Source organism: Topomyia yanbarensis, chromosome 2 (genome assembly GCF_030247195.1).
Source record: "Topomyia yanbarensis strain Yona2022 chromosome 2, ASM3024719v1, whole genome shotgun sequence".
NCBI lineage: Eukaryota > Metazoa > Arthropoda > Insecta > Diptera > Culicidae > Topomyia > Topomyia yanbarensis.
The window spans coordinates 373,812,278-373,824,398 of NC_080671.1; the positions used below are offsets into that span (position 1 = coordinate 373,812,278).

The following is a 12,121-nucleotide window of genomic DNA, read 5'->3' on the forward strand; positions in this document are numbered from 1 at the left end:
CGTCACGGCCCCCTTCCATGCATATCTCTCTCGTTTTCTATTTTCAGCTCCAGTGGATCGCGTTCAGGCTTGAGATATTATTATCACTGTTTGCGTCCCATATGTTAATTAGCGTCCCAAGTGATCGTGCAAGTGGTACTAGGAATAGTCCCAAGAAGCTTGGTGAGCGTAACGAAGTGGCCAAGAGGGTCCAGATATATGCTTAAAATCTGATCCAAGAAAGCCTTTACAACTCGATAAAAACTTGATCAGCGTCATCTACGATACTGACACCTAATACGTAGAAGAAACCAGACTGCGAAAGATGTGAAGGTTGAACAGGTCACGGATGTTTGACATATAACCAAAAGAGTAAACCGACCAACACACCTCTGGTCATCCTATCTTTCTCTGACCCTTGTCTTACAGAACGTTCAACAACATAAGACATCCAAAGAAAACCCATGTGGCAACCCACGCCTTTGTATATACTGTGGATAATGACACCAAATCCGTAGCAGAAAGCGTCCCGGGTTCATGGAAGAAGAATTGACCACCATGGTTTAATAGCTGACGAAAATCAAGAAGTCAGAGCTTTGATAACTAAACGGCGTCAAGGTTTCAGTTATGCCAGTACCACCCAAGGAAACATTAAGGATGACGAACGAGGCATAATCATAGCCCAGCTTTAAACAGAGTGGGCAACTTTGAGGGAATACAAGGCCTAAAATATCGAAGGATCACAAAGCTAGGACAATCAAAGATACACGATGACAAAAATTAGCCGTTGCTTGGGAGATTTAGCAGACAATAAGATAAGGACGCCATCAAAAGTGTCACTAAAAATCCCGAAGCACCAACTCCGAATTGACGATCCTGATTACATCAAACTTTTAGTGCAATATGTGCTGGTTCTGATCCAGCTCAGCAGTTTCTCTTGACATTTCAAGCCAAGATTCCGCATTGGACCCCGCCAACATAAAAGCTACCTTTTGTGTGCTACCGCTGGAGTCAGGATATTTTGGCATATGAACAGCGAATCACCTGAGTCTGCGGCATGTCCTTGACGAGCGTAAAGTAGCTTTGTACTTTATGTTGCCAAAATATTCTGACTCCTGCGGTAGCAGACAAAAGGCAAAAGTAGCCGGGAAACTCTAAGCTTGCTCATATGACCCTACTCCACACTTTTCTAAACTTTCTTCCTTCAATTCCTTGATCTCCCTATTAAAAATATTTCACACCTTCCAGTCCTTTGCTAATTAAATGTCGTTACAACACAACAATGTCAACAAAATTCAATAATCGAAACAACTTGACTTGACGGTCTTACCGGTCGTGCTTCAACAAGTTTCCGATGAATGCCAGCGCGGAGATTATCAACTATTATCAATATCTGTGTCTTTTGAAAGCGGATGAGCAGATGACGATAACTGATGATTGACGCCATTTTAACATCAAAGGAGGTGGCTTCCGGTTACCACAAAACACTAGACTACCAGCAATATTGGAGTCATTTGAAAGAAAGAGGTCAGTAGGTGACAGAAATTGATTAACTTCAAAATGGCGGCTTCCGGTTTCCATGAACTTCCTCACGTGTTATGTTAGTGCGAAATTAACCGTAAATCAGTGGAATTTATGGAAAGTAATATTAAATCGGCTGTGATAATCTCACATACACACATTCTCATTTTGAATATGTAAAGATAAGCATTGCAACTATACTCGTCTCTTAGATGTCACATAACTCAATAAAAGATTACAACCTAATGATAATAGGTGTCATCTGAAAGGGGAAAGTAAGTAGATGACGGAAATCGATGCTTGAAACAAGTTTCATTTTAAAATTTTGAAATCAAATGTTTGACTTCCGGTTACCACCAAAGTACAAGCTACAAATAACGGGTGTCATTTGAGAGAGGAGGACGTTAAATGAAGACGGAAGAGGACGTTTGAATTCATTTATGAAATCCCAAATGACAGCTTCCTGTTACCATCAAATTTTCGAAAGTTATAAAAGTTTGTCTCATTTGAAAGGGGAAAATAAATAGATGAGGGAAATTGTTTTTTGAAGCCGTTTTGAAACATTAGTTGGCGACTAACGGTTAGTATCGCTTTGATTCTTTATTGCTCATATTTAAATTTACCCAACAATTATACGGAATAAGACGATGTTATTTATAAGTATAGCTCTTTATTGTTCCACAAGCCTTGGAATAGAACTGGCACAAAGAGTAAAGGTTTTCTTCTTTGAGAGAGGAATAAAAGGAAACGTCATGTGGTAATCGGAATCTACCATCTTGAATTACGAAATGGTGTCAATCACCAATTTCTGACATCTGCTGACCTTTTTCAGATGATAATCATATTGACGATGGTTTCCATACTTATATTAAAGATGGTTTCGTATTGACGATGGTTCGGAAACGGTCATAACTGGTTCCTAAACGGCGTCAGTTATCGATTTCGGTCATCTACAATATTCCCGATCTGCGATGCTTTAATAGGAAACATCGCTCAAAAGTTAACTTTCGTAAGAATTAAAACACGACAGTTTCTTGGTCTAGTCACCTTCTTTTGAGTAGATGCGATTTGACTCACTTTGCTACATTTAGTCTGTACTTGCTTTTTTCGCTTGGGGAGGTGACCATGAGGCTCCTGATTTCAAACTGAAATGACTTTATCTTTATTTTTAAAATTTTGTATGTTAGGATTGATTACAAGTAAAGTTTCAAACTGAACTATTTTGCATGATTCTCATGCTTGTTGAATGTTGGCAGAAATTTGTATCATCTAATTTGAACCATTGAACATTGAATGAACCGCGATAGATTTTTGTGGAATCGTTCTATCATAGTGCATCCTTCGGAAAAGTTGTTAAAAACTTCCTACTCTTTCGCTAAAAATTAGGTTAATCTTTGCCAATTTACATTCTAATTTCAAATGCAATGAGGTAGCGAGCGAGTTCCGGTTGTAATTCTTCGTGGGTAAAAAGCATCATTGATGTTTTATTTGGATTATAGCTGATAATCTGACATGTAGACTAAACCACACATAAAGCGTGGTGCATCAAATCAAAAAGTGTGTTAATTCAAATATTGGTGATCATTAGCTGATAATCATCAGCGAAATCATATGCCGGAATGCCAGGTTCATTATGTCTCCTCAAAAAGCCATCGGCGGCAATAGACCAGTAAAGTGGTGACAGCATACCACCTTGAGGCCTTCCGCAGACACTCACTTTCTTAATCTCTACTTATCCTAACGGTGAGCGCTGGAGTGACATGAAATAAAATGACCCCCGTCGGACTACACCTGAGTCGATTCCTAGTCTCACCAGGAGTGTCTGCTTCAAATCGGATAAGCTACCGGAATACACTACACCATTGTAACGCAGAGAGTGAAGATTGGCGAGCGGAAGAGGAAAATAAAAGACTTCGATAAGGATCTTTTTGTGGAAGCACTTCACTTCAATTCCGAATGCCGATGAGCTGTCGGAAACATTAGCGAGGGAATGTGACGCAACAATGCCGAGGAAAATGGAGCCGATGAACTGCAAGCGTCCGGCGTACGCAGCATCCTACGTACTGTCAGTCTAAAAGCCAGAAGACGCGTTCAGAGAGCACGATTGGAGGCATTCAGAGAAGAGCGTAGGGTAATATGCCGGGCGGCTTTTAAACGCGAGATAGTGCTAAGCAAGTCCACCTGCTACAAGGAACTGTGCAGAGAAGTAGACGCCAACCCGTGGGGCAATACTTACCGTGTCGTTATGGCCAGGATCAAGGGTCCAATGATGCCAGTTGAAATGTGTGCAGACAAACTGAAGATTATCGTGACCTTTTCCCGAAGCACAACCCAACCGCGTGGCCGTCTACACCGTACGTTGAGGTAGACGATGGAAATGCTGGTGGTAATCGAGTCTTTAAAGACGAGCTTCTTAGAGTGGCAACGGGAGTGAAAGCAAAGAAAGCTCCTAGACCGGATGGTACCCCCTACGTGGCACTGAAGATCGCGATCCTGGCGTTTCCGGACATGTTCAGGATAGTTCTACAGAAATGCCTGGACGATGACTACTTCCCGGATAGATGGAAGATCCAGAAGATGGTGTTGCTGCCAAAACCAAGGAAACCACCTGGTGATCCGGCATCGTTTGGGCCTATATGCCTGCTGGATACTTTGGGTAAACTCCTGGAAAGGGTCATCCTCTGATGACCTACGCTGAAAGTAAGAACGGACCATCGCAGAGGCAGTTCGGGTTCTGGAAAGGGATATCGACGATGGTCGTCATTCGCAAAGTCATCGCGAGCGTGGAAAAAGCATTGACAGAAAAGAGCAGTGCTAGCTGGGGGGCGATCGCCGTAGCACTGCACAGAATGTGGGTTCCGCACTCTTTGTGCAAGGTTCTGAAAAATTACTTCCAGAACCGAGTACTGGTCTACGAAACGAACATGGGGCAGAGGTCGATTAGGGTCACGGCGGGAGTACCCAACTCTGGTTGAGAACGTGAAATTCTACCTACGGAGGAATACGCGAAATGCAAGGAGACTGGTCCGTGTGGACTCATTGGCTAAGTGGCAGCAAAAGTGGCACAACGCGGAGAAAGGAAGGTGGATTCATCGACTCATCCTAAATGTGTCGGTTTGAATACATACGAAGCATGGTAAGGTGAACGTCCATTTCATGCAGTTTTTGTCCTGGCACGGATGCTTCCGGAAGTACCTGCATCGGTTTGGACATGCTTCGTCACCTCTTTTCCCGGAGCATGTGAACGTGAAAGAGACACCGGAACACGTGGTCTTCGAATGCCCTAAGTTCGAAGAGTCTGGTGTAACAGTTGACAATATCGACGAAGAGATGTGCCATGACGAACATATCTAGGATGCCGTCAACGAAGTGGCTACGAGTATACTCTCCGAGCTGCAGAGAAAGTGGCGAAGGGGCCAACAAAGTAGTACCGTCGGCTAAAAATGCAGTAAAATCACAAATCGGGCTTCGGGTCGCCGGGACGCCAGTGAACCGGACATCAGGCTTTACCGGAATCGTCGGACCGACCTCGACACCGGGTAGCTCGTGATTAGGCTAGATCCACTGCCGGGGATTAGAGCGAGTAGACCGCGTGGAATAGTTAGCAGTGGGTCGTTGGGGTGTCAGTTAACCGGCAGCTACTCCTCGGAATCGCTGGCAGGTTTTAGCACCTACTGACTGGCCCGTTGAATAGGCTAGCTATACCGCCGGCGACTAAATCGAGTAGATCAGGACGAAGCAGGGAGCTAAATGGCTCACGAAAACGAAAATCGCTATCGAGAAAAATCTACCGCCGGGGAATTCAAAGTAGGGTAGATTCACTGCCGTGGACTATCCGACTATATAGCGCCAAAACTGGGAACTCTCAGCCGGAGTAGGGTTGTTCACCGCCGGATAATAGCTGAGTAGATATCTATAAAGTAGGGAGTTAAATGGCTCAAGGAAGCGGGAATCGATGTCGGGAGAAATTCCTCCGTCGGGGAACTTTCAGTCGGAGTAGGGTGAGTTCACCGTCGAGGACTATCCAAATAGATCGTGATAAGACTGGGAGTTTTATTCAGTTCACGGAAACAGCATCTAAATGGCACACTGGAGAGCTAAAGACGACGTAATAGATGGAGACAAGAAGCAGGATGAAAGTCGAGCCGTTTCATGGAGTTAGTGAGGCTAGAGCTAGAAATGAAGGAAAAGGTGTGACGAAAGCACAAGCCTCCCCCGCAAGTTATACCTTCATGTAGTTCCATGGGGAAGAAGCGCGAAAAAAGAGTAAGGTGGTAAGGTGGAGTAAGTGTCTTTTGTGGTTTTGCACGAAAGTGAGTCGTGAATCCCACACAGCGCCAGTACACCTTTGAAGCTTTTAAAACCTTACTATATAAAATCCGGGATAGTTTGCTCCAAATTTGAGCCAAATCGGACAAATCTAGCTACCGGACCAACGAGTTCGAAATATGGGATTTCTCGACAATTTACGTGAATAATGCCTCCTACCTTGCATGTTCACCGCTAGGTGGCACTGAGTGCATCATTTTGCCACTGCAAGTGATAAGAAACATAATTTTGTCAGAGCAGAGAGTTACATCTAACACCACTTCCTTGACAGATCGTGCAAATGCTGGGCGATTTTCTGCTTTGAGTATATGAAGATTCATGCTATCCGGTCTTCCTTGCTGTATGCCACACGTGACGTTAGTTGGATGAGTGTAACAACTTTGATTAAATCATCGAATCTACTATAATTATTAAAGACAACTTCTTTCTTCAACCTCAACGTCTCAGGAAACAAATATAAGTTACATGATCAATTCCATTTTCTGGTAGTGTCCATTTTTTCTTACGTTACACTATATGAGCCCTGCTTCTATCGACAATATTAGTGGGTTTGTTTACTATCGTCTCCACACTGAAATTAACGATTACTTAGTCCCGTGTACTCATGCTTTGTTCCACAAATTTTAAATCGAATATAGTTCTATAATGAATGGTTCGTTATGCTTCCCATAAATAAACCGAAAATAAACAGAAAATGATTTTGCAAACTGATACTCATGCTCCTATAGCGATTTATGAACTACCGTAAACATGTAGGACTGAAGTATCTAAGCCTCCAGCTTTCGTGTTAGATGTGTGAGGAATATATGATCGTGTCTGAGAATTGTTTGATCATCTGCAAGTGTGTGTGTTAGACTGGAAGCCGACTAGAAATGAGTTTATTTTGGTTTAGAAAAGTTGACATCTGTAAAGTGTTTTTTTTTAAATCAGTTTGAAACAGCGTTAGAAAGCATCATCGAAGGAGCAAAACACACTCTCACAGCGGAGGAAATGTCTCGTGGGCACTATTTCTTTTCCACGGAGCTATCCGAAATACGTGGGAGGGAAGGAGTTCTAGAAATGCTAATTTTGCTATTGTTTGGTTGTGGTACGGCTTGATGATTGCTGACTTGCGTATGTGCAAGCCGTAATGATGATGATGATGGAAGTCGACCAAAGTTATCGTAAACCCGGACAGTGCTACTACTAATTGATCGAATGATGAACACAACAAAAAAGGTTCGCTAAAATTTTGGAGAAAATCGAAGCTATGTTGATGTTACTTTTGTAAATGTTGATGATTGTCCTAGTCTTCAACGAATAAACAGAACTCAGCAAACCAGATTTTCAACAGTGGAAACGACTTGCGACGCACACTAACTTACTGTTCGAAAGGTTAAGGGTGGCAGTGTTGCCAAATTTTACGATTACAAGGTTGATTTATTTTGATACACGTCTCGATATTTGCCATTGCTTGTTGGTGTCCATCGCAACGTTTAAGATAAAAAAAACACAGGAAAATATGTACAAAGAAAGAAACTCATAGAGAACTCAAAATATTAACAGAATTTACAGAATGTACGAGTGTTTGTATTAGAAATGTTAGTCAAATACTTAAAATTAGCCAAGCAAAATCGGTAAAAATGTTAGTTGTTTTCTTACAAAGGTAGATAAAACTATTAAACTGGTAGAGATTGATGCAGATATAATTGAATCAACCTAGAGAACTCATACGGTTAAGCAGTGTTTAGTAATGAGGAGGCCGGGATGTTAAAATTAAATAAACACTATTATAGTTATAGTATGGGTCGTTCTGTCTCTAGACTTTTAACAGGGTTCGTTGTTTTCTGATGCTGGTACTGATTCTTTCGATGGTTGATTTACAATATTTGAAGTAAAACGTAAATACAGGATGATAGTGATTGAAATGAATCGGATGCTCTTTGTTTCGAGAGGGTTAACGATCATTTGTAGGTTGCACTTACCTTGCCACTTTGCGTGTTCCAGTTCATCTTCTTCCGCTTCGTCAACTAGTTCACGCTCGGTCACATACTCAGGAATCGGGTGAGGTGACTTTTCTTGAATATCTGGAAAAAATGGTTGAATATCAAAAAGTTTTCTCTTTCACTAGTCTTTCGTTAGCTCACCGTCTTCAGATCTGCTCAAGTTGAGCGTGTACGCAGCTATCTCTGCTTCCTGCATTTGTTGGACCGTATCGTGAGCTTCTTCAATTATCTCGTCAATAAAATCATCGGGGGTGACGGCTCGGTCGTCCTCAGTGATCAGTTCGTTCAGTACGGTCTCATCGATCGTGGTAAAACTCAACAGCTCCTTGACCTCCTTGCTAGTGATCTCCCCGGTTTCAACCATAGCACTAGCGAGCGCTTCCATTGGCTGCTCGTCGCTGTCCGACTTCAGCGAAGCATCCTTAATGCGTACCGTTCTAGGCGCTATGACTGTTTCGCAAGAATCGCTCGAGAACTGCTCGGATACTTTTCGATCCTTGAAGACGGGTATCTTCGACTGTGTCGCATCGGTTACAGGCGACTTGATTAATACTGACTTGGCCGCGGTAGATTCTGGTGACTTCACCGACGTAGCATCCGGTGATTTGATAGGGGCAGTTTCCGGTGACTTCCTAACGGTCGTTTCCGGCGATTTAACAGCTGTCACTTCTGCCTTAGTATGGGTAGTCTTGTTACTATCGAATCGTGGAATCTTCGACGCTGCGGCATCTACCTGCTTCACTACGTCTTCAGATTTCTGCTCTTTGGTTGGTTCTTTCGGTTTCGAGGGTTCTTCCGGCTTCGGACCTTCATCCGGGGAAGCTCGCTTGCTAAACACCGGAATCTTTGAAGTAACCTCCTGGGTGATCGTCTTTGTGACAGTCTCCACTACGGACGGCTTCTCGTCCGGTTTAACTGCCGCAGTTTGTTCAGTTCTTCGAAACTCTTCGCCTATTTCAGAAATTTTTTCCGCTACTACTTCGGCTCCCTGTCGAATACCAGTTTCGATTTCGGTTTTCGTTTTCTCCGCCGATTCCTTCAACATACCGCTGCGGTCTTGACTGACGGTTTCCTCGCGAACACATTCGAAGCTTTCCTTGGTAAACGCCTCCTGGATCTTGGGTGACGGTTCCTGTGAACTGGTAATGGTTTCTTTGGCGAATGCTTCTGCCCTTTTATCGACGGCTTCTTTGCTTTGCTGGCTAGATTCTTTGAGTTCGGATACCACTTCTGAGTCACGCATCTCCGTTATAGTTTTGTCAACCTTTTTGTCTACGGAAGTTTTCGTTTGAGAGCTCTGCGCGGCAAACTCCTGAACTTCCTGATGGAAATGGTCGCCTGTGGAGTCAAGTTTGGTTGCTTCCAGTTGAACGGTTCCCGCATAGGATTGCGTTTTCGATGTTACGTTGGTCATCGTCTCCTCGACCTTGCTGAGTAATTCGGATTTGGTTTCTTGGTAAGTATGCTCACTTTTTTCCTGCTTATCTAATCTGGCTTTCTGTGCGAGTATCTCGCGCTCTTCATCCCAGTCCTCCTTTATCTCGGTGACCTTTTCGCTATCCACAATTTTCTTCTGTTGCGTTTGTAGTCTTTCTTCCAGTTCGTCGAACTGCTGCTTTTGAGCCATTATATCTTTTTCAAGTTGTTTCTCCTGGGCTAGTACATCCTGGCTGGTCCACGACGTTCGTTTGCTGGATTCGGTTGATTTCGTTTCGAATGACGTTATTTTGTCGTGAACATTTTTGATCGATTCCGTCACCACTCCATGGTCCGAAACGTCCTCTCGCGATATACTGGTTCGCTTTGTTGGAACTGGAACTCGTTCCTTAGCTATCGGAGATTCGTCATCCGTGTCCGGTTTTTTCTTGTCGTCTTTTGGTTTCGGGTCGGCAGCTTTCGGGACCGCTGGTTTCACATCTTTCTTCGCAATTTCATCGACGATTTTAGCGGATGTGTCGACTTTTTCGCTAGTCAACACCTGGGATTTGTGCTCAAATTCATCCACATTTTTCAGGGTGGATTTGAATTTGTCTTGTAATTCCCGGTCGAATTCGTCTTTCGCAATGGCAGTGCCGTCCTTGATGGTGGTTGTTTTCAGTTTCACCACAGGCTCCGGTATTACCGAAGATTTGTACGAGTTGTCGATAGGTTTTTGCATAAGGATTTCTTCTTCGTGCTTCGCTCGCGTATCGTCAATCACGCTAGCCCGTTTGATGGTTATTATTTCTTCCACGATTTCTTTTTTCTGGGTCGATGCTGGAATCGAGCGATCCGCGGACAAGCGTTTCTCGATCTGTTTCCGTCGCTCCGCTACGGTTCTCTTGATGGTCTCCTCTTCCGATTCTTCAGATTCGTCGACCTGTTTCTCTTCTACCGAGTACTTACTGGATTCCTCCTTGGCATATTGGTTGTCTGTTGAGATGGGTTAAGGTGGGTTTAGAATTATTATGAATGTCGAATCGTTTGAAATACTTACCATCTTTTTGTACCAACTTGGCAATGGAATCCTGCTCGGAAATGATGTTTATGTCGTGACTTCGTTTACTAATCGAGAATGCAGTCTTGTTACGCATCGTCACCGTAGTGGTTGTGGAGGTGCTCGTCGCGGAGGATCGCAGGCAGCGATCGACAATATCATCTCGTTGAATTGTGCGTAAACCATTTTCTAGAATGTTGAAATCATTTCGGTCGCTCGATTGGAACATTTTCAGCATAGCCTGAGCTTGCTGAGCACTGCTGGTTGGGTTCTGGGCAATTATATTGTCAACGTCCATTTCGTTGACGCCAATCTCGGGAGCTAATTTGATCCAGTCTTCACCGAGAAGGTTTGAGATATCGACGACACGCAGTTCGCCTAGATAGTTTTGGTCACGTGGTGATACTCGGGCGGCTCGTGCAACGCGAACTACTATATCCTGTGAGTCTTCAATGGTGGTCACTTGGTCGGGAATTATTGTTTCTGGTAGAACGATGTTCAGGATGCAGATTGGTTGCTGTGGTGGTTCACCCTTGGCAATTTTCGGTTCGCGCATGAAGAGGGTCCTACCAACGATATCCGCGTGCTGATCCTTCACACGGACCGAGAACGGTAAACGGTTTTCTCGGAATGCCTTGAACGGTAAACTAAGCTGCTCACCGGATTTTGTTATCGGCACCAGATTACCGGCCAGCTCGATGTACTGCGATTTGTCCTCCAATACCTCGACATCGCGGCTCTTGGCCACCTCGGTGAAGTGCTCCTGATGTTCCAGGGTCTTGTCTTCGCGGTCGTCTGTCATGCAGAAGACACGGAGGCGCGCCTCTAGCGGATCGGTGCGTTTTGCGAATACGACAAATTTGGCCATAAACGGTACGTGTATGGCTTCTCTGCAATGGTAAGGGAAGATAGAGTGTTTTTAGAAGTGTACTGTGGGGATCCTGGCAGGGATTTTCTCAGCCTACTTGTATAATTCGGTTGCCATCTTTGTTGCATCTGCTATGTTACGACAGTCCATAAGCCAGAAGCGGGCGGAAACGGTGGTGGTGAACGAAACGCAGTCATTCACAAAGGTTAGCGGAGTGGAACCCGTAACGTCCTCCCATTGTGCGCGCGTCGTACCACCTGATGGATGGGGATTAGCAAATTCGATGGTTTAGATACTTTGGGCAACCAAGAATAAATATGGAGCTAAGCTGATCGTAAGAAGTACAACAATGAGTTCACAATATTGAAAGCATTCGATGAAACCTGTCCCGTTAGCGGCGTTTAGGGCGTAATTCTCTCGGCAATCAGGACAAGTTCCATGTTTTTGTTAAGAACTACATGAGGGAAAAAAGCAAAGAAAGAAAATGAAGTGAACTGAAGATGGAACGAAAGGTGGGCCAATTCGGTAAGAAACGGAACTGAGAGTGGAATGAAACTGAAAAACGTAAGGAATTCGTAAAACGCTGATCGAAAACATTTGTGTTATTGTTTGTTGACGCTTGAAACCATTACTATCCGCCATATATGTGTGTGTTGGTTTGAGATGTACGATTAATGGAAAGACAAAGGAATGAACAAATGAACAATGAAACCAATGGGATGTAGAAGAGACAAAAATAAATGACGAGCAATACATGCACATGAGCCGTCTTTTATGATTTTTTCGGTTTTTTAGTTCCAGAACATAAAGCGAATACACGAACACACGCAGTGAGGTTAGTGGAAAGTATTGCCTTCTGTAACTGGTTGCGACTTTACGAACTCTACTCGATATCAAAACTCTATAATTACCAAAATATGTAAGTTAAGTGTGTTCAGAAAATTCAAACTAACAAAACAAGTG

The 12,121-nt window shown here is 43.7% G+C and overlaps 2 protein-coding genes across 3 annotated transcripts in view; one reads left to right on the forward strand and one right to left on the reverse strand.

Annotated features, from left to right (window-relative positions):
- The window catches only part of LOC131684588 (gustatory receptor for bitter taste 66a), a 213,782-nt gene that overhangs the window by 106,407 nt on the left and 95,254 nt on the right, over positions 1-12,121 (forward strand). The window contains exon 5 of one of the 2 annotated variants that reach the window (XR_009304666.1): positions 11,954-11,994. The exons of the other annotated variant lie outside the window; for it this stretch is intronic. The gene's annotated coding sequence lies outside the window, so the exon portion shown is untranslated. Of the gene's footprint in view, positions 1-11,953; positions 11,995-12,121 lie in introns of those variants that run through there. 2 annotated transcript variants of the gene reach the window in all.
- LOC131680762 (titin-like) overlaps positions 1-12,121 on the reverse strand; it is a 66,851-nt gene that overhangs the window by 36,775 nt on the left and 17,955 nt on the right. The window contains exons 4-7 of the mRNA XM_058961473.1: positions 11,256-11,415; positions 10,291-11,180; positions 7,956-10,226; positions 7,794-7,895 (exon numbers count right to left, since the gene is read on the reverse strand). Of these exons, the coding sequence (XP_058817456.1) occupies positions 7,794-7,895; positions 7,956-10,226; positions 10,291-11,180; positions 11,256-11,415 (3,423 nt within the window). The remainder of the gene's footprint in view (positions 1-7,793; positions 7,896-7,955; positions 10,227-10,290; positions 11,181-11,255; positions 11,416-12,121) is intronic.